Here is a 27,407-nt window from a genome sequence, read left to right on the forward strand (position 1 = left end):
CGTGGAGCGGCCCAGAAATAGCAACAACAACAAAAAAGACAAAAGACAAAAAAAAAAAAAAAAATTTTTTTTTACACTAGAGGAAGAAGGGAAAGAGGAGCTCAGATCTGGTCAAAGCTCAGGATGATTAAAGCAAGAAGAAAGAGCTGTCCATGTGATTTGACAATCCCATTCCCAGGCATATATCCAGACAAAACATTCATTCAAAAAGATACATGCGGAGTTCCCATCATGGCTCAGTGGCTAATGAATCCGACTAGGAACATGAGGTTGCAGGTTTGATCCCTGACCTTGCTCAGTGAGTTAAGGATCCGGCGTTGCCGTGAGCTGGGGTGTAGGTTGCAGATGTGGCTCAGATCCCACATTGCTGTGGCTCTGGCATAGGCCGGCTACTATAGCTCCGATTAGACCCATAGCCTGGGAACCTCCATATGCCACAGGAGTGGCCCTAGAAAAGGCAAAAAGACCAAAAAAAAAGGAAAAAAGATACATGCACCTCTATGTTCATCACAGCACTATTTGCAATAGTTAAGACATGAAAACAAATGTCCATTGATAGAGGAATGGATTAAGAAGTGTAGTACATACATACAATGGAATACTACTCAGCCATAAAGAGGACAAAAGAATGCCATTTGCAGCAACATGGATGGAACTAGAGACCCTCATACTAAGTGAAGTAAGTCAGAAAGAGGAAGACAAACACCATATGACATCACTTACATGTGGAATCTAAAATAAGGCACAAACAGTACTATCTACAAAACAGAAACAGATCATGGATATGGAGAGCAGACCTGTCGTTTCTGGGGGGAAGTGGGAGAGAGTGTGATGGACGGGGGGTTTGGGGCTGGTGGACACAAACTGCAACATTTGGAATGGATGGGCGATGGGCTCCTACTGTACAGCACAGGGAACTCTGTGTGATTGGGTCACTCTGCTGTACAACAGAAACTGAAGAAACACTGTAAATCAACTTTAATTAAAAAAAAAAAGTTGGCTCAGCACGGCTTATAGATATCAGGCTGAGGTCACCTCTAATGGAGTGAGAATACCTTCCAAGATGAGGGGGTGGGGTACTTTACTTACATGGCAAAGGGGTTCTTAAGGCCGGGAATGAAACCATCAAAGATGAAACTCCCCTCATCCACAATGAAGGCTAGCTGGACGCCCCTTGCCTGTAGAAGGGCTGAGATCTTCTGAGCCCCGTTGACCCCCATCACCTGCAGACAATGAACCAAGGGCCACAGTCCTTCTCAGCTAGACCACCAGGGATAGCTCATGGAGCCCCATTCAGTGAGCTGGGGGCTCCAGAGCCACCCCGCCCAGTCACAAAACTGGAGTGTCAGACCCCGAAGGGCCCAACTCACCTGGGGTGTCTCACAAATGAAAAAACTGAGACCCAGAGTGTGAAGTGATTTGCTCAGGGTCAAAGTTAAAGTTAAGTGGTATTGGTGGAAATAAAACATACGCTTTTTTTTTTGCTTTTCAGGGCCACACCTGTGGCATATATATGGAGGTTCCCAGGCTAGGAATCTAATTGGAGCTACAGCTGCCAGCCTACGCCAAAGCTACAGCAACGCCAAATCCAAGCCTTGACTGTGACCTATATCACAGCTCATAGCAATGCTGGATCCTTAACTCACTGAGCAAGGCCAGGGACCTCATGGTTCCTAGTTGGATTTGTTTCTGCTGCACCATGACGGGAACTCCCTAAAACATGTTCGTTGATCTTCCTGTTATTTCTCTTTCTCCTTCATGGCAGTGGTTTTCAGTATTTAGTTGATGGACTCAGTGCCTGCCTCAGATACTACCAGGGAATTTGTTAAAAATTCAGATCTATGCATATGAAAGAAGCCAATCTGAAAAAACTACATACTATAAGATTCTACTGTATAACCTTCTAGAAAAGGCAAAACTATGGAGGCAGTAAAAAGATCAGTGGTTACCAGGGTTTGGGGGAAGGAGAGAGGGATGAACTGGCAGACCACTGCAGGGTTTTTTTTTGTCTTTTGTTTTTTTTAGGGCTGCACCCGCAGCATATGGAGGTTCCCAGGCTAGGGGTGGAATCAGAGCTGTAGCTGCCAGCCTACACCACCGCCACAGTGATGCCAGATCTGAGCTGTCTGCCACCTACACCACAGCTCACAGCAATGCCAGATCCTTAACCCACTGAGTGAGGCCAGGGATCGAACCTGTGTCTCATGGATATTAGTCTGGTTCATTAACCACTGAGCCATGATGGGAACTCCCACAGTGGCTCCTTAGAGCAGTGAAAATACCCTGTATGATACTGTAATGATAGCATATATGTCATTATATATTTGTCCAAACCCATAGAATATACAATACCAAGAGTGAACCCTAACGTAAACTATAGCTTTGGGTGCTTATGATGTGTCCAGGTAGGTTTATCACTTATAAGAAACAGGCCACTCTGGTGGGGGATGTTGATTTTGGGGGGGGCTGTGCATGTGTACGGGTTGGGAGAATAGAGGAAATCTCTGTACCTTTTTCTCATTTTTTCTGTGAACCTAAAACTACTCTTAAAAAAAAAAAGCCTTAAAAAATCCAAATTCAGGAGTTCCCGTTGTGGTGCAGCAGAAATGAATCTGACTAGTAACCATGAGGTTGCGGGTGATCCCTGATCTCACTCAGTGGGTTAAGAATCCAGCTTTGCCATGAGCTGTGGTGTAGGTCACAGACATGGTGCAGATCCAGCCTTGCTGTGGCTGTGGTGTAGGCTGGCAGCTGTAGCTCTGATTTGACCCCTAGCCTAGGAGCTTCCATATGCCATGGGTGCCTCCCTAAAAAGAAAAAAAAAAAAATCCAAATTCAGGGCCTAGGCATCTGCATTTTGGTCAAAGTCCTTTAGTATTTCTGGCTACAGATAAGTTGGCAAACCACCATGCCATATCCTGGAGACCATGCAGCTGGGGAGCAAAGTGGACCATGGTAAAAAATACTCCCTCCCCCAGATAGGATGAGGGGGCTCTACCTCCTCATCATGGCCCAGAGCAATGAAGAAAGATCTTCGAGGGATGTAGTTTCTGATGAGCAGAAGTTCCAAGGCCTGCAGGATTCCCTGGGGTACAGAAGGGCAGTGGAAGAGAAGAAAGGCTTATTACCCAAGTGGGAGTACTAAGGCATCAGAGACAATCAGCTGCCTGCAACAGGGCTGGTGGGACTAGGATGGGATAAACTCTTATTTTTTTTCCATTTTTCTTTTAGGGCTGCACCTGCGGCATATGGAAGTTCCCAGGCTAGGGGGTCGACGAATCAGAGCTGCAGCTCCCAGCCTACACCACAGCCACAGCAACACCAGACCCAAGCATCTGTGACCTATGCCAAAGCTTATGGCAATGCCAAATCCTTAACCCACTGAGTGAGGCCAGGGATTGAACCCACATTCTCATGGATACTAGTCAGGTTTGTAACCTGCTGAGCCACAGTGGGAACTCCAGGAGAGGCTCTTTAGACAGAACAAGTTAAATGGTCCCAGGGTGGAGTTCCTTGGTATCTCAGAGGGTTAAGGATCTGTCATTGTCTCTGCTGTGGCACAGGGTTCTGTCCCTGGCCCAGGAACTTCTGCATGCCACAGGTGTGCCCCCCCGCCAAAAAAGTCCCAGAGGATGGGATGTAAGGATGCAGAGCTCCCCATAAACCTTTACCACCTGGAGAAAAGCATCCATTTATCAATGTGAGAGCTGAAAGGGATCTACTCGAATCCCCATTTCACAGTGGAGAAGTCAGGGCCCAGAAAAGGGAAGTGACAAACTGATGGCTGGAACCCAGGTCTTCTGGAGTCAGGGTTCTTCCTGCCATAACCTCCTGCCTCCCAGAGGTTAGCTGAGCTCCCCATCCTGGGTTGATCTTTAGGACCCCAAGGCATAAGGAACATAGCATTTCAGACCATAAGAGAGTTCTTGTTGTCTATTGTGCCTCGACCGTAGATAAAGCCATTACGTTCCAGCCCAGAGAAAGGGGGCACGTCCCAGCCTTCATCAGGGGCAGGCACCACATCAATGTGAGCTAGGAGCATGTAGGGCTGTAGGCTGGGGTCCGAGCCGTGGACAGTGAACAGGTGGCTATACTCTCCCACGACTTCATGCCGGATGAAGCTGGTTTTGAACACAGTAGGGAAGACTAGAAGCAAAGGGATGAAAAACAGTGAGAGAGAAAGCCAGACTCAAAAGGTTTTCTTTTTTTTTTGGTTTTCTTACCATTTGGTCCTCCCTGCCTCCTCGCCCCCTTAAAACATGCAGCCTCCTTTAGGAAGCCATCTGGGACAAAGCCAATCTGATTCCTGATTTGCCTAGACAATCTCTAAAACACCTTTTCCCCATATTTTCATGCACTATTTTTGTAATAACATGCAGATCAAGACCCCATGATTATGACATTCAGGAACTCAAGAGCTGGCTTGGTCTGACCTCTAATGTCCCAAATACATGTTACAGGGCTTTGCAAACTAGGACTATGTTAAATTTTGTTATTTGTTTGTTCGTGTGGCATACAGAAGTTCCTGGGCCAGGGATTGAACCTACACCACAGCAGCAATAGTGCCAGATCCTTAACGCACTGGGCCACCAGGGAACTCCTATTTTTTTTTTTTTTTTGTCTATTGTCTTTTGTCTTTTCAGGGCCACACCTGTGGCATATGGAGGTTCCCAGGCTAGAGGTCTAATCGGAGCTGTAGCTGCCAGCCTACACCACGGCCACAGCAATGCAGGATCTGAGCCGCGTCTGTGACCTACACCACAGCTCATGGCAACGCCACATCCTTAACCCATTGACTGAGGCCATGGATCAAACCTGCAACCTCATGGTTCCTAGTTGGATTCATTTCCGCTGCCCCACGATGGGAACTCTCTAAATTTTAAATGTAGTAGGCCCCAGTATTCAAAGTACTAGGAATTAAACATGACTTTCATATATATATACATATTTATATTTCATATTTCACATATAGATTATATATATTATATATTTATTTATAAATCAGAGATATTTTTCTTTTACCAAACAATAATCCTTTTCAATTACCAAACAATAACATCCGTGTTATATGGAGATAAAAGATTGTTCTGTCTAGCGCACAGCCATACTTTGGCGCGCAAGTGTGAGTTTTCCCAAGATCAAGTATTCCGGTTTAGATAGGTATTTATTCAAGTGGCCTTAGATACACAGGAGAAAGAACTCTGATTGCTATCTGGACTGTACTGGAAGAATCCACATAGTCCTCTGTGGACACCTGAAAACAAACATACCAAAAAAAAAAAAGCCCAGAAAGAATATGCTTTTACCATGTCGGCCAGCTTATCTAGCCTATTGTTACTGTACATTTCTTTCTTTTTTCTTCTTCTTTTTGCGTTTCAGGGCCGCACCTGCGGCATATGGAGGTTCCCAGGCTAGGGTCGAACTGGAGCTACAGCTGCCAGCTTACCCGACAGCCACAGCAATGCAAGATCCAAGCCGCATCTGTGACCTACACTATAGCTCATGGCAATGCCGGATCCTTAACTCACTGAGAAGGCCCAGGGATCAAACCTGAGTCCTCATAGATACCAGTCAGGTTGTTACTGAGCCACGACTGAAACTTCTGTACATTTCTTTCCTAATTTTTACCTCCTCCTCAGCGAAGACTTCCAACTGCTGGGGGTTGACCCCAAATCCTCTGGTCCCAGAGTACTAAGAGGTGGCTACTTGCTGTGCCTGTGCCAGCCTCTCCTGCCCCTTATACTTTAGAGGGGCTGTTTTTTTATTTGATTTAGGAAAATGGCCTCACTATTCTCCCTGAGCTCTTTATACGGGGAGTGGGGTGCTCCAAGTCCCCCTTTCCCCCTTAAATCATCCTTCTTTAGCTCATGGGCCGTAGGGTGAGGAGAGAAGGCTGCTGTGATAGTTTAAAGCTGTTGACTGCCAAGAAGCTCAGCATGCATTAGCAATAAATCTGGAGCCGGGCCTGGGTAGGTGTGGGGGTGAGTGTACGGAGGCGGGGTAGAGGGATGAGCATGGCCATTGTTCTGGAAACTTGCACAGGAGAATTTCTAGTCCTACCTTCTGATTATATATTTACTGACTGACACATATTCAGGGCAAAGATTGAGAAAGTTCAAACTCCAACCCAACAGCTACGTGCTTTGGTTCTTCAAAGTGCAAACCTATAGTTTCACTCCGCATCCACTCTAACTCCCTTCTATCCTCCCATCTCCCGCCCCCTCCTATGTACAAACTTTTGTTAAAAGAGGCCCCATGGAGGAGTTCCCGTTCTGGCTTAGCAAGTTAAGAACCTGACATAGGGAGTTCCTGTTGTAGCTCAGCAGTTAACGAACCTGACTAGTATCCATGAAGTTGTGGATTCGATCCCTGGCCTCGCTCAGTGGGTTAAGGATCTGGCGTTGCTGTGAGCTGTGGTGTAGGTCACGAGACAAGGCTCGGATCTTCAATTGCTGTGGCCGTGGTGTAGGCTGGCAGCTACAGCCTGTGAACCTCCATATGCGGTGGGTGCAGTCCTAAAAAGACCAAAGCCCAAAGGAAAAAAAAAAAAAAAAAAGGAACCCAACATAGTTTCTGTGAGGATGGGGGTTCAATCCTTGGCCTCGCTCAGTGGGTTAAGGATCCCATGTTGCTGCAAGCTGTGGCGTAGGTCACAGACATGGCTTGAATCTGGTGTTGCTGTGGCTGTGATGTAGGTCAGCAGCCATAGCTCCAATTCCACTCCTAGTCCCGGGAACTTCCATGTGCCTTGGGTGCAGTTGTAAAAAGGGAAAAAAAAAAAAAAAAAAAAAAAAAAGGCCTATGGAAATTAATTTGTCCTCTGGTCAGTCACAAAATCAACTTCCTCATCAGCTGTAAAAGAAGGGTCTCCAGTGCTCCCTCTCCTACCCCTTGCCCACAGTTTGTGGCTGACCTTTACGAATGTATTCTCCAAACTCAGCCAGGGCTGTCGTGTTGAGCTCCTTGGGGCTGAAAGACACTGTTGGAATCTGGATGGCACCTGTCAGAGTGAGAGATGGAAGATTACAGATGGTAACAACCATTGGTATTTCCACAGTCCTTGGGACCAAAAAAAAAAAAAAAAAGTTCTTTTGCATTCATTGTCTTCTTGTGGAGGGCAAAAGAATCCTTTGAGGTAGGCACTGCCATTTTCCCTAATTTGAAGGTGAGGAAGCAAGCTTAGAGGCGGTAGGTGAGCTGCTCAAGATTGTCCAGAAACAAGCAGTAGAGCTGGCATTTAAACCCAGGTGCTTTGAGTTTGTTTTGGCTAACATGGCTCTTAAAAGAAAGCCCGAGGAGTTCCCCTCATGGCACAGTGGTTAACAAATCCGACTAGGAACCATGAGGTTGTGGGTTCGATCCCTGCCTTGCTCAGTGGGTTAAGGGTCTGGCGTTGCCATGAGCTGTGGTGTAGGTTGCAGACGTGGCTCGGATCCCCCGTTGCTATGGCTCTGGCGTAGGCCAGCAGCTTACAGCTCCAATTGGACCTCTAGCCTGGGAAACTCCATGTGCCGAGGGAGGGGCCCTAGAAAAGACAAAAAAAAAAAAAAAGGCTAAATAAACTGCCTATGGGCGATTGAGAACCAGACTCAAGATCTGAACTCAGATGTTTTGCCCCCTGCTCAGAGTTCTAAACCATGTTGTTATGAGGTCCCTATTTTAGGGTCTTACCTAGCTTTTCCTTTCTTTTGTGCAAAGAGACTCTGGTGAGCGGCTGCCTGATGCCTTCAGAGAACTGTTTATACTTTGATGCTGTGGGAAAGCCCTGCTCTGCCTCCCAGGCCTATCACTCTAGCACAAGCACAATTATATTTAACCACAAGGGTTGGCTTTTGGTCCCTGCATCTGCCTGCACATGTTTATGTAGGCAGTTTCTTTTAATCCATTACTTAATGGAAGGGAAAGACTGAAGCTAAGCCCAGTGGTGAGGAAGGATCTCATTATACCACCCGATGTAGCACTTAGCAGAAACGTTCCTCTTTTCTCCTGGAAAATGCAGATTGAGGAGGTAAAAAAGTTTTTAGCCTTGGTTTGAGGTCTACAGGAGAGATGCCCCTTAGGAGAGGAAATTAGGAACATCTCACACCCAGTAACACCCCCACCCCTCTTTTTGAAGCCATCTAGAACCCACATGATCCTACAGGTAATAGATGTCATCCAGTACTTGCTCTGTGAGGTGGGGTTCTGGGGAGTATCTTTTAACTGACCTAAACTCCCAATCTCCCTCGTCTGTGAATAAGATTAAGCTCATTAGGTCTTAACATCAGCTCATTTAACAAGTGAAAACTAACAAAGGTTAAGCACTGTAAAGCTCCAGGCAATTGGAGGAGGCGTTGGTTGGGTGGATGAGAGCCAGGGCAACGCGGGCAAAGTTGAAGCTTCTGGGGTCAGCAGGGAATGCCAGAGTTCCCAGAAGCCAGGTCTAGGAGGAGAGTGGGATCTTCAAGCCGGGCACGAGGTGCTGGGAATGAGGGCTAGGGCTCAGCTGGGGGTTGTTGCTGAGCTCAAGTAGCTGATCCCTGCGGCGGGAGAGAGGGGTCACGGGTTGGCCAGAGGAGACAGGGACCTGTATCTGAGAATAAGTGGGCGAAGGGGACCCAGGCTCACCTTTTAGCGCTTCCTTCATCGCGACGCGCTCTTCTTGGCTGAACTGAGAAGGTATTCGCGGCGCACTCTGATGCGCCTTGTCCCGTAGGCCCCTCGATCTGGAGATGGTGGCAATACCTAGCAGCAGCATAGCCGCCAGGGCCAGAAGGCAAATGTACGGCCGAGCCATGTTCCACTCAAGTCCTCGCTACCAGTCAGCGGCTGCAGCTTGGACCTAAACGCCCAGCGCCCGTGTCCCTCGCCCTGTGCCTACTCCAATTCTCTTAACTGCCTTAGCCCCACCCCATTCCCAGAAATAGCCAATCACCGCTTGCCTGGGGATGTGGGCCAACCAATCCAACGGGATGGCCCTGTCCCTGGCCCGCAAGGCCTTTTGGGAGTTGTGGTTTCCCACTCTGTGGCGAGCAGCGGTAGGAGCAGAGGTGAAGCAGGGCCCCAGGCAATTGGCAGGGTTTGTCTGCACTTGGTTTTCTGCTTAGAGATAACCCCCTTTCTAGACGACAGCAGATCAAATTAAAGGGGGAAATGTCAAAATAAGTGAAGGAATTTTTTCGGGTCTTCATCTTGCTTCTCACTTCATCTGAAGCTTAGGGCCTGACAACCATTTCACTAGATTCCTTTGAGGAAGCTCTCCCGCCCCAGCTTGATTTCTTTTGAAATTGAAACAAGATTGATCTGTCTATAGACAGTATTTTGAAGTAATAGATCATAGGGTTCGCTTCTGTGTAGGAATTAGCTGAAAGGTTTTTTTTTTTTTTTTTTTTTGTGAACACTGTATTTTGCAACTCTAGGCAAATCCTACTAAGACTGAAGAACTTTGAGAAAGATTATGTGTTAATAATTTCAGTGTATCCAACAAACTGAAATTTGATAGCTATTCAGTGTAGAGGATCATTTTTGAGGAAAAAAAAAGCTCTCAGGATACAGAGATATAAAATTAGATTTCCTGGAGCCAGAAGAAACCTCTCCTTCCAGATCCCTTGATGCAATTGAATATGGTACTGCTCTTACATTTTATTATTTTATTTTATATTTTATTTTATTTTTTATTTGCTTTTTAGGGCTGCACCCGTGGCATATGGAGTTTCCCAGGCTAGGGCTGGAATCAGACCTACAGCTGCTGGCCTACACCACAGCCACAGCAACATGCGATCTGAGACAGGTCTGCAACCTACACCATAGCTCAAAGCAATGCTGGATCCTTAAGCCACTGATCCTTAACCCAATTGTCATGTACTGTTTGATACATAAAGAATATATGCAATGAATATGTAAAGCAAACAATAACATAGACAACTGTGACCCCCCCCTCCCATGAAAGGTCAATAACATTGAAGGTGTGTATGTCCTAGTGCTTCTATCTCTTGCCCAAGTAAGCTCCATCTGAAATCATGTATCTGTATGTGTGTGCTTTATTTATTTATTTTTTTTTTGTCTTTTTTGTTGTTGTTGTTGCTATTTCTTGGGCCGCTCCCTCGGCATTATTGTTGTTGTTGTTGTTGTTGCTATTTCTTGGGCCGCTCCCGCGGCATATGGAGGTTCCCAGGCTAGGGGTTGAATCGGAGCTGTAGCCACCGGCCTACGCCAGAGCCACAGCAACGCGGGATCCGAGCCGCGTCTGCAACCTACACCACAGCTCACGGCAACGCCGGATCGTTAACCCACTGAGCAAGGGCAGGGACCGAACCCGCAACCTCATGGTTCCTAGTCGGATTCGTTAACCACTGCGCCACGACGGGAACTCCCATGTATGTGTGTGCTTTAAATGCTATATATATATATATACATGGGACTTTTTTTTTTTTTTTTTTTTTTTTTTTGCTTTTTAGGGCCACACTCGCGGCATATGGATGTTCCCAGGCTAGGGGTTGAATTGGAGCTGTAGCCACTGGCCTCTGCCAGAGCCACAGCCATGTCAGATCCGAGCCATGTCTGTGACCTACACCATAGCTCAGGGCAATGCCGGATCCTTAACCCACTGAGTGAAGCCAGGGGCTGAACTCGCGTCCTCATGGTTATCGTTTCCGCTGTGCCACAACGGGGACTCCAGATGCTTTATATATGTGTATGTAAGGAGGAGAGTTTGGTTTTGCTTGCTTTTATGAAAATGACAGCATGCTGTAAGCAATAATGTGCAATTTGCTTCTGTCACTTAGCATGATGTCTTTGAGATTTGTTCATACTGCTATACCTAACTATAGTCTATTTGCATTTACTATACATGATACTGCATTCTGTGCATATATAAGCATTTATTGTACATGTTTCCTGGACCACAGGTGAAGGAGAGACTCGTGTATATATCTAGAAGTGGAAATGTTGGGCAGTACTGCCTGTGACTGTTCCACTTTATAAGACAAATATTTTCCAGAGCAACTGAACCAGTTTATACTGCCATCACTGATCTATGCATGGTATGTAGGTTCCTCTTGTTCCACTTTCTCAGCAGCACCTGGCATTTCAGATGTCTTAAGTTTGCCTGCTTTGTGGCTGGCCAATTATAACTCTTTGTGGTATTAATTTGTACTTCCCGTGTTACTAAGGAGTTTAAACATCTTTTCACATACCTATTGGCTATTTGTGTTTCCCTGTAAAGTGTTCATTTCTTTTGCCCTTCCTCCTTTTTTTGTTTTGTTTTATAGGGCTGCACTCATGGCACATGAAAGTTCCCAGGCTAAGGGTCCAAACTGAACCACAGCTGCCGGCCTATACCACAGGCACAGCCATGTGGGATCTGAGCCATGTCTGCCACCTACAACACAGCTCATGGCAATGCTGGATCCCCAACCCACTGAGTGAGGCCAGGGACAGAACCCCCTTCCTCATGGATACCAGTTGGGTTGGTTCCACTGTGCCACAATGGGAACTCCCTTGCCCATTTTTGTTTTGAGATGTTTGTCTCCTTACTGTTAGGAGTGTTTATTTATTTATTTTTCTTTTTACAGCCAAAACTATGGCATAAGGAAGTTCCCAGTCTAGGGTAGAATCAAAGCTACAGCTGGGTCCTATGCCACAGTCATGGCAAAGCTGGATCCAAGCTGCCTCTGCAACCTACCCTGCAGCTTGTGGCAACGTGAGATCCTTAATCCACTGAGCCAGGCCAGGGATTGCTCTCCTATCCTCACATATACCAGGTAGGGTTCTTAACCCACTGAGCCACAACAGGAACTCCTTAGGAGTATTAAATATTGTGGATACTAATATTTTGTTGGTTATATTTATGTTGCAAATGTTTCTACTTGTGTCTTGTTTTTTCACTTTCTTTATGTTTTTGCTTTTGTTTTGGCCACACCCGCAGCCTATGGAAGTTCTCAGGTCAGAGATTATACCCACACCACAGCAGTAAGTGACCCAAGCCACTGCAGTGACAATGCCAGATCTTAAACCCAGTGAACCACATGGGAACTCCTTTTTTTTTTTTTTTGGCTGTGTCTGTGGCCTGTGGAAGTTCCCGGGCCAGGGATGGAGCCTATGCCACAGCTGCAACCAGAGCCAGAGCAGTGACAAAGCCAGATCCTTAACCTGCTGAGGCACAAAGGAACTCCCTAAAATCTAATTTTAATGCAGGTGAATTTATCAAACTTTTTGGCAGTTTTTTTTTCTGTTTCAAGGTCATAAAGCTATTTTGATATGAATCTTTTTATTTTATTTTATTTTTTATATTTTTGCTTTTTTAGGGCCTCACCCACAGCATATAGAGGTTCCCAGTCTAGGAGTCTAATCGGAGCTGTAGTTGCTGGCCTATGCCACAGCCACAGAGACACAGGATCTGAGCCGTGTCTGCAATCTACATCACAGCTCATGGCAAACCTGGATCCTTCTTTTCTTTTTTCTTTTTTTTGTCTTTTCTAGAGCAGCACCTGCACACCTGCGGCATATGGAGGTTCCCAGGCTAGGGGTCTAATCAGAGCTGTAGCTGCCAGCCTACACCAGAGCCGCAGCAACATGGGATCCAAGCTGCGTCCTCAACCTACACCGAATCCTTAACCCACTGAGCGAGGCCAGGGATCAAACCCAAAACCTCATGGTTTCCAGTCAGATTCGCTAACCACTGAGCCATGACGGGAACTCCAGCAACACTGGACCTTAACCCAATGAGTGAGGCCAGGGATCAAACCTGCACCCTCATGTTTGCTAGTCAGATCTGTTAACCACTGAGCCATGACAGGAACTCCCTTAATATGCTATCTTTTTAAAGGTTGAAACTTTTGTTTTCTACATCAAAGATATTAATCCATTTGGAATTGGTTTTCTATAAATGGTATGAGGTCAAGTCCATTTTTTATCAACCAGATAACCAGTTTTTCCAGTACCATTCATTAAAGAGTCCATCTTTTTCTCTGTGACCTGCAAGGACAACTCTCATTTACTAAGTTTTCATGTGTCATTGGGCCCATTACTGGACTCTACTTTGTTCCGTTGGTAGCTTTGTTCATTCCTATGCTAATATGACTGTTTTAATGATTATAACTTGAAAATACATCTCCATATCAGGTAGAGCATATTTCATGAAATATATTAAATAAGAAAAAATGTAAACCACCCTGAAATTCCTGGGATAAACTCGCCTTGGATAAGCTCCTTGCTGGCTTGATTGAACCCGAAACCTCATGGTTCCTAGTCGGATTCATTTCCACTGTGCCACAACGGGAACTCCCTCCAATTCTATTTGTAGTTTGATTGGCCTGTACTTTTTCTTCTTTGGGTGTGGTATCAAGTATATAGTAGGAGGGGGATTAAGATGGCAGAGTAGAAGGACTGGAGCTCACTGTTTCTCACAGAAGCAACAAAATTACAACCAACTGCTGAACAACTTTCAATCAAATAGGCTGCAAACTGTCAAAAAAGTCATCCTACTCCAGAAGACAAAGAGGAGGCCACATCAAGACTGTAGGAAGGGTGATGATGTGATATAAGCAACCCCATACCCACCAGGTGGGAAGCCCACAGACTGGAAAGTAACTGTATCACAGAGACTCACCTGTGGGAGTGAGAGTTCTGAGCTCCACAACAGGTCCTCATGCCTGGGGATCTGGCATTGGGAGAAGGAGGCTCCGGAGCATCTGACATTGAAGGCCAGTGGGCTTGTGTGCAAGAGCTCCATAGGGCTGGGGAAACGGAGACCCCATTCTTAAAAGGTGCACACAGGTTTTCATGTGTACTGGGTCCCAGGGCAGAGCCGAAACTCCATAGGAATGTGGGTCGGACCTGACTGCAGTTCTTGGAAGATCTCTTGGGAAAACAGGGGGTGACAGTGGCTCATTGTGGGGTAAGGACATTGGAGGCAAAAGTCTCGGGAACATTCATCAGCATATATTCCTCTAGAGGTGGCCATTTTGGGAAAACCTGGCCTTACCTGTCAGCACTGAGAAGCCCCAGGACAAACAATAATCCAGGTGGGATCACAGCCCAACCCATCAGCAAACAGGCTGCCTAAAGACCCCCAGACCCACAGCTGCCTCTATTCTCACCCAGAGACACAGCCCCACCCACCAGAGGGAAAAAAAATCAGCTCCACCTACCAATGGGCAGGCACCAGCCCCTCCCATCAGGAAGCCTACAGCAAGCCCCCATACCAACGTCAGCCACGAGGGGGCCAGACATCAGAAACAAGAGAGACCACAGCTCTATACAGCTCTATAATCTGCAAAAAGGAAACCATGCGGGGAGTTCCTGTCGTGGCTCAGTGGTTAATGAATCTGAGCTGAATCTGACTAGGAACCGTGAGGTTGGGGGTTCGATCCCTGGCCTTGCACAGTGGGTTAAGGATCTGGCGTTGCTGTGAGCTGTGGTGTAGGTCACAGACGCGGCTTGGATCCCGCGTTGCTGCGTCTCCGGCAGCTACACTACCTCCATATGCCACAGGAAAATGACAATTAAAAAAAAAAAAAAGGAGTTCCCGTCGTGGCGCAGTGGATAACGAATCCGACTAGGAACCATGAGGTTGCGGGTTCGGTCCCTGCCCTTGCTCAGTGGGTTAACGATCCGGCGTTGCCGTGAGCTGTGGTGTAGATTGCAGACGCGGCTCGGATCCCGAGTTGCTGTGGCTCTGGTGTAGGCTAGTGGCTACAGCTCCAATTCGACCCCTAGCCCGGGAACCTCCATATGCCGTGGGAGCGGCCCCAAAGAAATAGCAAAAAAAAAAAAAAAAAAGCAAAACAAAACAAAAAACACCACCACCACCAAAAAGCCCAATATGTCTACTATTTGGGGGAGAGGTTTCGAGCTACTCCCCCCAAAGACGAGCTACTCCCCCAAAGATTGTTAAAGCCATACAGTAGTTTCATAACTAAGGGTACAAATGGGTTTTAAAGATGAGAAGTCAAAGAAATGCATCTGATTTAGATGGTTCCTATGTACTGCTTAAAACTCTTCTGCAAAACCTCTTTTGGATAGCAGCTCTGAGCAGTCTTAGCTGCTGGCTTCTCCCCGGAACCATGCACACCTCTTCCTTTCTGCTCTGGGGTCTTCCATGATACCACAGCATGGGACCCCTTGGGAACTGCTCTGTGCTCATGTCCATGCAGCATGTACTTATAGAAGAGTGAATACCCAAGGGATCGCTCTTGACCAGTAGAAGATGAACTGATAGTCAAATGTTCCTCCAGCACAGTTTGGAGATGCACTTCACAGGGCTCCTGGGAAGGCGCAGAAGGGTGGAGCCCTAGTTGCCCCCCCCCCACCCCCGCAGTGGCTACCTCAGTAACTCCTCCCTTTTTTAATTAAAAAAAAATTTTTTTTTTGTCTTTTTGCCTTTTCTAGGGCCGCTCCCATGGCATATAGAGGTTCCCAGGCTAGGGGTCGAATCGGAGCTGTAGCCACCAGCCTACGCCAGAGCCACAGCAATGCAGGATCCGAGCAGCATCTGCAACCTACACCACAGCTCATGGCAATGCCGAATCCTTAACCCCCTGAGCAAGGCCAGGGATCGAATCTGCAACCTCATGGTTCCTATTTGGATTCATTTCCACTGAGCCATGACGGGAACTCCCTCCCTTTTTTAATTTAAAAAAATTATATATTTGGCCGTGCCCATGGTATGCAGAAATTCCCAGGCCAGGATGGTACCTGCTCCCCAGCAGCAACAGAACAAGAGTTGGCCCTGGAGACTGGTCCTGAATGTGAGGATCCCTTAGTCCAGTCTTCTTGCCCTGGCCTCTATTCTTCAGCAGGATTGTGGAGGTTTATTTACTCCCAGGAGCAGAAAACCAGAACTTACAGAGGAGCTGGCGGACTCACAGAGAAGTCTCAGCTCCCTGTTGCTTGCTCCCGGGACAGGGCAAAAACAAGGCCATCTTGGGGAAGTGACTTGTCTTGCCTCTCTGTAAAACACGTGCATTGGTGTCCATTTCAAAAATCACTTTATTAGCAAAATGAACAAAAGGAGAATGGTGTTTAAGTTAAATAAATTACACAAATATCTCAAGAGTCCCGGTCTTCCCCGAGAACCACATTATCACAGGTCAGTATCACTAAGAACATTCAAAAGTATTGAAATTCTGGATTATTTTATGACCTTGCCTTGCCCTCCTTTCCTGCCCCGGTCACATCCAGTGAGGGGTGTGTGTGAATCTGTGTTCTTTTCAAAGTATTCCCACAGTGAAGTTTTCTTCAAGGTCTCCCTCCACTCCAGCTGTTGCTCATCTTATGTCCACCGAGGGCTCCGTGAGTACTTGTATCTTTGGACATATTGCAGGACCCCTCCTTGAGCCCCAGCGCCAGGCCACTGTGAATCAGCAGTCCCCTTGAGCTCTGGGGCTGGCCTGGGGGTTAATGATCACTTCATCAAGTCCTCCAGTGTTCTAGACACTCGGTTCAAAGGGCACCTCTGGTTTAGGATGTCCCGAGGCCCTGTGACCTTTCCCCACCTCTTGGACCTGAGCTGGAGTTTGCAGGAGATGGAGCTGGGGAGGGTGTGTTTTCATTGGCTAAAGTTCTTGTCCTCTCGACATTTGGCACTTCGGGTGCTGGGCACGGTGAACCCCAGATAACATGGTCTCTTGCCTTCCAAGTTTTGAGTTCCATGGTCAGCCAGATGGAATAATGAATTCACAGAGAAGCAATGCTTGTAGGCCAAGAATCCGTTGGCTCTTCATCAGGGTTCTCCTTTAACTCTAAGAAGACTTGCTAGCTGACCAGCTCACTCAACACACAGACATACAAGGCCGGTCAAACTGAAGTGTGGAATTTGGACATTTCTGCAGGCTGGGCCAGCCCAACCTGTTGGGTGGGTATCATTAAATTGGAGGAGTTTGGGAGAAGCAGTGGGGAGAGGCCAAAAGGGTTTCAGTGCATGTCTATGGAAAATCTTCCAAACACTTGCACGTGCAACCCATTTATTTTCAAGTCAACCATGGGATTGCTCTGCTTGCTTGTGTATATGGAGAACATAGTGCTTCTTCTCATCACTCCAGAAGAAGAAGGCCTCGGGCGCTGAGTTTGTTAAGGAATCCCCGTGGAAGGAGACTCAACCTGGACCAGCTCTTCCCTGTGTTCTGCACCCAGCTGGGCTCTGCCCTTGCCTGACTGAAGGATTCCAGCCCCACACTGAGAGGGTAGAGTTAAAAATCATTGGCTTTTTGCCAGGTGAAGAGGACAAGGCAGATTTCCCGAGGGGAGGCATTTCTGAGGTCAGGGAAATGGTCAGGATGCAGGTCCAACCAGTTTGCCCTGGGTTGGCACCAGCACACCTCCTCCCCCTCCCCCCACCATGTCTCCTGTACCAAGAGGGATTCCCAAAAGCTTTTATGCAGAAAGTGGTATCTGTGGCTAGGTTGCCAGAGGAGTCTGCCAGCCCCCCACCCATCTGTCTCTTTTGTGTTCCTACCTGGTCTCAAGTGGAAGGGAGCCACCCTTGGAGGCAGGGGCAGTGATGATGTTTCAGGAGGCTGGGCCCTCTACCTTGGTGGCCTGCCCCTGGGGAGGTGGCTCTGTTGGCCACCCCCCAGGCTACGGTCTGATGTGCTAAATAACAGTGGAGGTCTCAGCAGACTTGAGATGAGGAGGAAAGAGACGCTGTCACCAAGACGGAGATTCCTGGGTTGTGGCAACTCACGGTCCCAAGCAGTACAGAGCTGCCAGGGCCAGACGTGGAGCAGCTGGTGGGGCAAGCCCCAGAGTCCTAAGCAAGTTTGTCCCTGTGTCCTGTGACAGCTTGACACCCCCTGACGCCAAGCTGTGCTGGCCCCAAGACCTCTTGGAAGCTTGTACTCCACATCAGCACATGGCTTCCTCTCTGTTCTTGGCTTGTTCTTAAAGGCTGGCAGTGGGGTGGGGGGGTCCCCATGGGCTGCCACAGGCAGGGCATGGGGGCATACGGTGTGCTGGGCAGGAGGCTTGCTCGTTGCTGGCCGGGGCCCTGAGGGTCAGCAGAACGGTGAAGAGGTGGCTCTCCCTGCTGCTGGGAATGGCTTGCTCCAGAGATGCCACGAGGGAAATAGGGGCAGGAGAGAGGACGGGGCCGAGGGTGGGGAGAGACCGGAGTCCAGATGGAGGTGCTCTCCTCTCCCCTCCACCCCCAGTGGTCCCGGGCTCAAGCTTTGTGGGAGTCCCAGGTGCCGGGTGCTCCGGAGGCAGCGCGCGAACCAGCTGGGCCCTCACAGGGCCGTCAGGGTCTCTGTGTGAAACATGCTTCCGAACATCTCCTGTGGGGCCGCAGGAAGGAGAGGGGATGGGGAGAGAGAGAGAGCGTTAGACCCGTGGGGCTCACGGTGGTCACAGTCAGCGGGTGGCCCTGCGAACCTCTGGAGAGAAAGAGGCATCCTGAGGAAGTGTGGGTGCGGATGTGTGCACATGTATGTGAACAGCGAAGAGGCAGGGCCAGTGCAAGAGATGAACTGGTACTGAGGTGACAAGAGAGGATGCTTTTTTTCCCCTTCTTTTTTTTTAACAGCTAGGGGTCCAATCGGAGCTGCAGCTGCTACCTGTGCCGCAGCTGGCAGGGACACTGCACTGGGTGAGGCCAGGGATCCAACTATGTTGGGTTCTTACCCCACGGAGCCACAATAAGAACTCCATGGAAGGCTGACTCTGAATCCCCTGCGGTGTGGTGTCTGACCTCCTCAGGCCCTTCCCTCCTTTCTCACTCCACTTTTCTTCATTAGGTAAAACGAGGGTTGTGATCAGACAAGCTCTGAAGTCCTTTCTTGCTCTGATAAGCTGTTTTGGTTCTCTCCAGGTTTGGGGAATGTGCTGGAGATTCCCTGGAGGCCCAGAAATCAGTCTGCCAAATCTTCGTTGTCCCGGCCCTATTTCATAACACCCCCCACATGCCATCAGCCCTCCCAGAGAGGTGTTCAGAGGACCATGGGGCAAACAGAAGGGGAAGAGGTAACAAAGTGAGATGTTATATCTGTTAGATGCAAAGCTAGATTCCTCTAAACCTAGTCATCTGGTTTCTTTTGATTCAGGGCATGGGGCTGGGAATCCTCTTCATGCCAGGACTGCAGGCTCTATGAGAAGTAACACTTCACATCTCCATAGTGCTTCCCCCCGCCCCCATTTTTTTCCTTTTTCTAGGGCTGCACCCATGGCATATGGAGGTTCCCAGGCTAGGGGTCCAATCAGAGCTACAGCTGCTGGCCTACACCACCGCCACAGCAACCACAGTTCTGAGCTGCGTCCGCGACCTATACCATAGCTCATGGCAATGCCGGATCCTTAGCCCACTGAGCGAGGCCAAGGATTGAACCTGCAACTTCATGGTTCCTAGTCGGATCTGTTTCCTCTGCACCACGACGGGAACTCCCATAGCTCTTAACTCTTAAATTCCTTCCACATACAGTCATATTTGTATCCCTTGAATCCATCGGATCCTACCAGAATAGAAGTTTTCCAAGGGCAGGGGTCTTTGTTTTGTTCACTGCTGTGTGCCTACCCTTGAATAGTGTGTGGCAAGTTGTGGGCACTCCATAAATACCAACTGAATTAATGAAAAAAAAAAAAAAAACACCAAAGGACTCTCCCACTCATCTTGTTAGGAGATGGGACAGGTATTTCCCCCATTTCCCTTATTTTTTACAAGATAAACCCTGGGGCCGTGTGGTGTTACTTGGCTTGCCCCAAATCCGTGGCCTGTGCGTTGGAGAGTTAAGAATAGATATGAGTTCTCCAGGACTTGGTCCAGTGACTCTCCCCTCCCCCAGGATGCCTTTCCGGGAGTGAGAAGAATTAAGATCTGCTATTAAAAGAAAGATGAGAAAGAAACGTTGTTGCCTTCAAGGTGACTGCTCTGGCTTGGAGGTGGAGGAGTCCAGCCAACACTGTGGGTTTGAGAGGCTCTTCCTCCATCAGCTCAGCTTACCTGCTCCAAGTCCCAGTAGCTGGGGCCGTCCTCCTCTGAATCGTACAAAGAGAGCTCAGGGTCCACTGGAGCCTGGACGGGGGCGGGGAGGAAGGAAAGGGGAGCAGAATGAGTGCCAGTGCCTGAATGACAGCCTGGCTCCAAGGGCAGGCTCCAGGGGAGAGGGAGAGGGGGGACCACATGTTCTTTTTTTTTTTTTTTTTCTGTCTTTTTGTCATTTGTTGACTGCTCCCACAGCATATGGAGGTTCTCAGGCCAGGGGTCTAACTGGAGCTGTAGCCGCCAGCCTACACCAGAGCCACAGCAACTTGGGATCCGAGCCGCATCTTCAACCTACACCACAGCTCATGGCAACGCCGGATCCTTAACCCACTGAGCAAGGCCAAGGATCGAACCCGCAACCTCATGGTTCCTTGTCGGATTCACTAACCACTGGGCCACGACGGAAACTCCGGGGGACCACAGGTTCTGACACAACTCACCCTCTTGCCCCTTCCCTCGCCTCCCTCATTTGCCTCTCAAAATACAGCCCAGCTGTGCTCTTCTTCCTCACAGCAGACAGGTGTGCATCGGGGGCGGCCTCTGCAGTGGGGCTCTCAGAGGCAGGGAGGGTTACCTAGCTTATGGGGAGGACTGGCTAGCTGCCTGACCTGGGGGTCTGTTTCCCCGCCCTGGAAGTCTGTTTCCTCATCTGTAAGAGGGTACTCGAACTCACTTTGCTGGTTCTCCTTCACTGCACTGTTGAAAAGGGTGTGTGTGTGTGTGTGTGTGTAATTCGTATATGTGTATATATTCTGTAACATGTAAATGTACAATGGGTATAATATAAATTTTTAAGAATATCTACACCGTAGCGGAGTTCCCATCGTGGCTCAGGTGTTAACGAACCCAACTAAGATCTATGAGGATGGGGGTTCAATCCCGGCCTTGCTCAGTGGGTTAAGGATCCGGCATTGCTGTGGCTCTGGCGTAGATTGGCGGCAACAGCTCCAATTAGACCCCTAGCCTGAGAGCCTCCATATGCCACAAGTGTGGCCCTAAAAAGCAAAAAAAAAAAAAAAAAAATCTACACTGTAGTAACTGGACATTATTTGTGCAATAACGGATGCTGAGGATTCTTCCAGAATCTCCCTCTTTGCTCTGGCGACGAGGTGCATGTGGCCAGAAAGGCCTTTGCTCTCACACAGTTTCTCTCTGTGTGCCATGGGCTGGCGCCAGGCCCCGTGTTTCCTTGGGCAGGCTTTCAGCACTTAGAACAGATGGCTTCACCTTTATCAGTCTCTTAAAGCAAAGAGCAAGTGGTTGCCCTGGGGCCAGAAAAGACTTTCTGAGGACCCACAGAGGGCAGAAGAGTTTTTTTGTTTTTTCGTTATTGTTTTTTGTTATTTTATTTTTTTATCATGGGCACAGCACAGAGTCTTGGGAGGTCAAGGGCAGCATGAGCTGGGAGGGCAATCTTGGAGGTGGGGTTGGCTGGGGAGGCCTGGGCAAGGACTCCAGCAGGATGGGATTTTTCTACCTCCCGGGCTTTCTGGAGTGTTATTTGTAGACAGTGTTATTTGTAGCTCATTTGCATACCGCTTACTGAGCTAGGAAATTAAATGTCAAGAAGCTGAGACAAAACCCTGAGCCATACTCTTCATCCATCACCAGTCTGAAATCTCTAAGCTCTGCTAAATTAAAACGGGCAGGCTTACTCCCCTCCCTTCTCCAAGGCTTCTTCTAGAAAGAGGGAAGGAGCAGGAGAGGGTCGGCTGTGCCAGAATTCTGGGCATAACCTACTACGCTTTGGGTGTTTGTGTGATCTGGAAATTAATGTTGGTAAAGAATTTTATAATACAAAACTCTTGAAAGGGACATAAAAAATATGATCAGATGATCCTAAAGTCAAAATAAAAGAAAAATCCTGTGAGTTAGGTAATATTACCTTGGGGTAGCCATTCCACAGATAAGAAAACAGCTTCAGAAACATTTATCTTTTCGCTTTTTTGGTCTGCACCTTTGGCATTTGGAAGCTCCCAGGTCCAATCAGAGGTGCTGCTGCCAGCCTATGCCACAGCCCCAGCAAGGCAGGATCTGAGCTGTGTCTGCGACATACACCACAGCTCATAGCAACACCGGATCCTTCACCCACTGAGCAAGGCCGGGGATCAAACCCGCATCCTCATGGATCGTAGTTGAGGATTGACGGGAACTCCCAGAAAAGTTAAACGACAGAATTGGTGTTGGAACCCAAACCGTCCTGCTATTTCAGTGCCCTGGGGCCCAGGGTTCTCTAAGCACAGACATCTTACCCCTCGGAAAGCATGTCCTGGGGCCACTTCCTGGGCCTTTGCCTGGGCAAAGAGGACAGCATCGTGTATGCTGGGAAAGACGTGATCGCGCTCTAGACACCCATCTTCAAAGACGCCTCCGTGGCTAATGTCATTGTACACCTGGGCTGGAAAGAGGGAAAGAGCACCTTCAAAAGGTAACCCCGTTGTGGACTGGAGCTGGGGGCAGGGGAAGATGGTGAGAGGGAAGGGGAGAGCAGGCTTTGCAGTATCAGTTCTGGACAGCAGGGGGCAACTCGAGCTCGAGGATGCTGAACATTCAACCCAGGGCAGAAGGAAGCAATTGGATTCAGGGAGTTGGTAGTTTGCGGTGATTCCAGAGGGAAAGGCTAAACGATCTGGGGGGTGGTGTCCAGTGAGGGGTGGGGGGGAGAGCCTCTGCTCTAACTCCAGAGCACACACAGAGCAGGTCACTGCCGGTACAGACGCTCACCCTGAGCGGAGCTGCAGCTGCCTAGGCCTGCTGGCAGTCGCTGACCTCAGAGGGAATCAGGGTGTGTGTGGGCCCCTTCCCATTCCCTTGTGTGTCTGTGTGCACCTGCTGTGTGTCCACATCCCTGCACTCTGTATACATGCTAACAAGGCGAAGGTCCACTGCCACTTGGCATGTCCTTGAGGCTGTGTATGTGTGCCCCTTGGAGGCTGTGTGCCTATAAAATTGTGTGTCTGAATCTTCCCCAGATAGTTATGGTATATCTAACTATACTGTAGAGAAGATACCCAAATTCATCTGGTCCACCCCCTCATTTTATGAAGGTGGCAACTGATCCCTAGATAGATGAAGTGACCTGACCAAGGAGATATGTGGCAAGTTACTGGTGGGGCAAATTAGAATCCTAGTTGCCATACCCGTGACATGTGGAAATTCCCAGGCCAGGGATGGAAGCTATACCACAGCAGTGACAACACTGGATCCTTAACCCACTGAGCCACCAGGGAACTCCCCTAGCTGTCCTTTTTTTTTTTTTTTGTCTTTTTGTCTTTTTGCCTTTTCTAGGGCTGCTCCTACGGCATATGGAGGTTCCCAGGCTAGGGGGCGAATCAGAGCTGTAGCCGCCAGCCTACACCACAGCCACAACAACGCCAGATCTGAGCCGCGTCTGCAACCTACACCACAGCTCATGGCAACGCTGGATCCTTAACACACTAAGCAAGGCCAGGGATCGAACCTGCAAGCTCATGGTTCCTAGTCGGATTCGTTAACCACTGAGCCATGACGGGAACTCCCTTTCTTTCTTTTTTTTTGATATTTTTTGTCTTTTTAGGGCCACACTCATGGCATATGGAGGTTCCCAGGCTAGGGGTCCAATCGGAGCTGAAGCCACTGGTCTATGCCACAGCCATAGCCACATCAACTCCAGATCCAAGCTGCATCTGCCACCTACATGCAGCTCATGACAGATCCTTAATCCACTGAGCAAAGCCAGAGATCGAACCCATGTCTTCATGGATGCTAGTCGAGTTTGCTAACCACTGAGCCACCACGGGAGCGCCATCATTGTCCTTAACTCCACAATCCCCACTCTGTTTTTGAGACCCCTAGGATGTTTATATACTCTAGCTGTGGTCCCTTCTGACTCGTGCCTGAAGCTCTTACAAGCAGGCAGTAGTTTGGGAGAACGTTTGGGTGTTCTCATTTCCACCCCCCTGGCTATTCAGCATCCCCCCCCACCTGTTCCTACCCTACTCCCTCACCAGCCTCCTGGTCTCCTAACCATCCGCCTTCTCTTACCATGAATGTTCACCAAGAAGACCTGCACACCAATCTTCCTGTAAGTGGAGCTCAGCTGGGGGGTGGGGAGGGGGGTGGGGTAGGGAGACAAAAGGAAAAGAATGTTCTGAGTGGATCTCAAAAGTAATTCACAAAATGCACTTCAGAGGGGAAGCCAAACAAATAAGCAGCCCTGAGAGCCCTGGCAGCCAAAGATAAAAATAGCAGCAAAGCACACCACTTCTCCCTGGAGTGTTGGCGGATTGCTCCTCTGGAAAGCGGGGAGGACATGGGGCTTTGCCAACCAGGCAGCCACTTAAAGTCCCCGAGGCCCCTTCGTATGGGGCCAGATCTTTTCTTTCTGTAGCTGAGAGTCCCAGACTCCATCTCTCCCGTGAATGTGTGGCTTCAGGCAGATCATGCAGAGGAAGACTGAGGCCCGGAGAGGCCAGGGCTTTCCCTGAATGGACCCCAGGTCCAGGCTAGGGAAGCCAGCTGAGCCCACAGCTGGGGATGGAGCCTCTGTGCACCTGGCTGATGATGACAACATCAGCCTGTGTGCCCTCTGGACCGGCTGGTTTCCCTGAGCTGCCTCTCTATGGCCCAGCTCTGAGGTTTGCTGACTCCTTGCCATTGGAAATGGCTGCTGAGAAGACATCAGATGGATACATTTACTCAAGGTGTTCAGTGAGCTGCCTGTTTGGCGTAAGGATGTGGGGCACTGATGTTATTTCTTCTCCTTTCCTCGGTTGGCCAGAACCAGCGGATGCTAGTGTCTGGGTGAATGTAGGAAGGAGCAACAGATCATGCATCAGGACCCAGTTGAACTCTCCCCAGGGGTGGGTTCCTGGCAGCCCGAGAGGGAACTTGGGTGCTAGGACAGGTGACCCAGCAGAGCCTGGCTCTGGTACTCCTTCCCAGGCACTCATCGTCTTGGACTGCCTGGGCCTGCTCTGCAGTGGCATCTGGGGAAAAGGATCCTAGGAGCTGGTAGCCTCCTCGCTGAGCTTCCTGGCTCGGCTGGTGGAAATGAGGGCTGGTGGAAGAGCAGGGAGGACCGTGTGGGGGAGAAGAGCTGGCATCCCTCTGCCCGAGGGCCTCACCTTGGCCAGAGCTTTGATTCCCATCAGGTCCACAAAGCTGATGCCACTCATGTCCAGGATGAGGGTGTGGAAAGTGACAAAGGGTGGGACGCTGGCCAGCATGTCCCTGGGCTCAGCGGAGGCCAGGGGCTCACAAGGGACAGCTGTGGAGCTGTCAGGGCTGAGGGTGATGTAGGACACGCTGGCGCCATTGGCAGGCGTCTGGTTGTTGTTGGGGTCGGTCGGGGAGGCATTCTCAAAGTCCTGCTGCAGCTCCTGCAGGGAGACAGTCTGGAGGGTGGGAGAGGGAGGGCAGAGTCAGGAATCATCAAACTCCATCACAGCAGCAAGGAACGTGCAAGTGGAGGTGAGTAACTCAATCTGATGGTCGTGAATACAAGCCACGAAGAGCCCACAGACCTGGTGTCTCCCCACACCCCTTCTTTAGGCAGGGCCTGCATGTCTGATCTCCCACAACCCATTGCAATTTGCAGGAACCATCCAAGAGAGGCCCTGAAGCCTCAGCCCCTTCTGCTCTGTGAGGAAGCCCTTTTGGGAACAATTGAGGTCATTTTCGCATTTATCTGTGTCTGCCTTCTTGTCCCCGGGATTCCCACGCCCACCTCCACCTTGCTAATGCTAGGTTGGCTGGGTACCCTGAAAATTCATTGCTCCTCCCTATCTGGGGTTGTTCCATGGGTATGTCTTAGCCAGAAAATGAAGAGGTGCCATGGGAGTTCAGTGATTACCCCAGGAGCTGGCCGCTCCTCACCCAAGGAGAAGATGCCCACCAGGCAAGGCCACCAGCAATGGCTGCAGAGACCTGATGTCTTTGCCTTCAAGGGTACTGGGAGGTGGGGCACCGAGTGGCAAGACCAGAGAGGGCCAGGGAGAGGGCGTGGGCTCTTTCTAGCCTCACTTCACCTTGGTTTTCATAAATAGAGACTTCCTCTGTTGCGTGGGCATCGTTCTCCTCTTCTCCTGCTTCTTGAGGTATTTCTGCTTGGCCAGCAGTACTTTCTGCGGGTCCACACCTGTCTGCAGGGAGAGAGCCCAGAGTAGTCTTGATTCCACCCTCTTTGGAGGTGGCCTGTTCTCAACTCCCAGCTCCCTTTAATGCATCATCTGGGCGTGCTCTGTCCAGCCCCTCCGGTCACCCGAGGACTGAGCCTTACCTTGGCAATGACCTTTTGCCTGAAGATCTCTGAGTTGGCAAAATAGAGAGGGGAGCAGTAAGTGACAATCTTAATCCCCTGGATTTCTTGGACCTGTGAGACAGGGACACTCAGCTCAGGTAATAGCAATATCATTATTGGCTTTTTTGCTTTTTTAAAAAACTTCTTATTTGGGGTGGGGATAGGACAAAAGAAGAGATTATAAGCTTGGATTACCCACCCTATTATAGGTCTTGGGATTCACATAGATGTCAGTGTCCATGACTTGAGCCAAAGCATAGCCATTTCGACTGGATGAAGAAGAAAAAGAAAAACAGAAGAGAATGCTCTTAGTGGATGTTTCTGGAAGGATTCTGGGGCTGGGGACTGGGCAGAGGCAGAGCAATTCCCTTCCTCACTCTAGGCCTGTTATGTTTGTCTTTCTGCACTGAAGACCCGTGCCTGGTGGCCTGTGGCTGGGCTATAATTAGAGAGATGACAGGTAGCTCCAGAGTTAGCTCTCAGACTGGGGCTCACTGGGGAGAAAGAGTGCGGGTACACACAGCGACCAGAGTAAGTGGCCCTGAAGTTACCACATGGTTCTGCATTCTCAAGAAGAGAAAACAGGGCTTCCCTAACATGTGGCATCCTTCCTGCCTTGCCCTGAACATCTGGTCTGCTCTATTTGATTTTTTTTTTTTTTTGGTCTTTTTAGGGCTGCACCCACGGCATATAGAAGTTCCCAGGCTAGGGTTGAAGTGGAGCTGTAGCCACGGGCCTACACCACAGCCATAGCCACAGCAACTCGGGATCTGAGCCACATCTGTGACCTACACCACAGCTTACAGCAATGCTGGATCCTTAACCCACTGAGCGAGGCCAGGGACTGAACCTGCAGGGACTGAACCTGCATCCTAATGGATCCTAGTCAGGTTGTCAACTGCTGAGCCACAAAGGGAACTCCTCTACTTGATTTTTTTTTTTTTTTTTTTTTTTTTTTTGTATTTTCTAGGGCCGCACCCGGGGCATATGGAGGTCCCTAGGCTAGGGGTTGAATTGGACCTGGAGCCACTGGCCTACGCCAGAGCCACAGCAATGCCAGATTCGAGCTGCATCTGCAACCTACACCACAGCTCACAGCAATGCCAGATCGTTAACCCACTGAGCAAGGCCAGGGACCGAACCTGCCCCCTCATCGTTCCTAGTCAGATTCGTTAA

At 49.1% G+C, this 27,407-nt stretch overlaps 2 protein-coding genes across 5 annotated transcripts in view; both read right to left on the reverse strand.

Annotated features, from left to right (window-relative positions):
• The window catches only part of PM20D1 (peptidase M20 domain containing 1), a 28,497-nt gene extending 19,594 nt beyond the window's left edge, over positions 1–8,903 (reverse strand). For 3 of the 4 annotated variants that reach the window (XR_002346929.1, XM_021102138.1, XM_021102139.1), the window contains exons 1-5: positions 8,608–8,903; positions 6,914–7,000; positions 3,914–4,146; positions 2,999–3,085; positions 1,090–1,223 (exon numbers count right to left, since the gene is read on the reverse strand). Coding sequence is in view for 3 of the 4 variants with exons in the window: in XM_021102138.1 (XP_020957797.1) it covers positions 1,090–1,223; positions 2,999–3,085; positions 3,914–4,146; positions 6,914–7,000; positions 8,608–8,776 (710 nt within the window). In the remaining variant the exon portion in view is untranslated. 4 annotated transcript variants of the gene reach the window in all.
• Positions 15,952–27,407, reverse strand: part of SLC26A9 (solute carrier family 26 member 9) — a 35,763-nt gene continuing 24,307 nt past the window's right edge. The window contains exons 14-21 of the mRNA XM_021063285.1: positions 26,431–26,500; positions 26,211–26,303; positions 25,960–26,073; positions 25,057–25,326; positions 23,975–24,029; positions 22,204–22,349; positions 19,910–19,981; positions 15,952–18,251 (exon numbers count right to left, since the gene is read on the reverse strand). Coding sequence (XP_020918944.1) covers positions 18,204–18,251; positions 19,910–19,981; positions 22,204–22,349; positions 23,975–24,029; positions 25,057–25,326; positions 25,960–26,073; positions 26,211–26,303; positions 26,431–26,500 — 868 coding nt within the window. The 3' untranslated portion in view covers positions 15,952–18,203. The remainder of the gene's footprint in view (positions 18,252–19,909; positions 19,982–22,203; positions 22,350–23,974; positions 24,030–25,056; positions 25,327–25,959; positions 26,074–26,210; positions 26,304–26,430; positions 26,501–27,407) is intronic.

The sequence above is a fragment of the Sus scrofa genome, chromosome 9 (assembly GCF_000003025.6).
Source record: "Sus scrofa isolate TJ Tabasco breed Duroc chromosome 9, Sscrofa11.1, whole genome shotgun sequence".
Taxonomy (NCBI): domain Eukaryota; kingdom Metazoa; phylum Chordata; class Mammalia; order Artiodactyla; family Suidae; genus Sus; species Sus scrofa.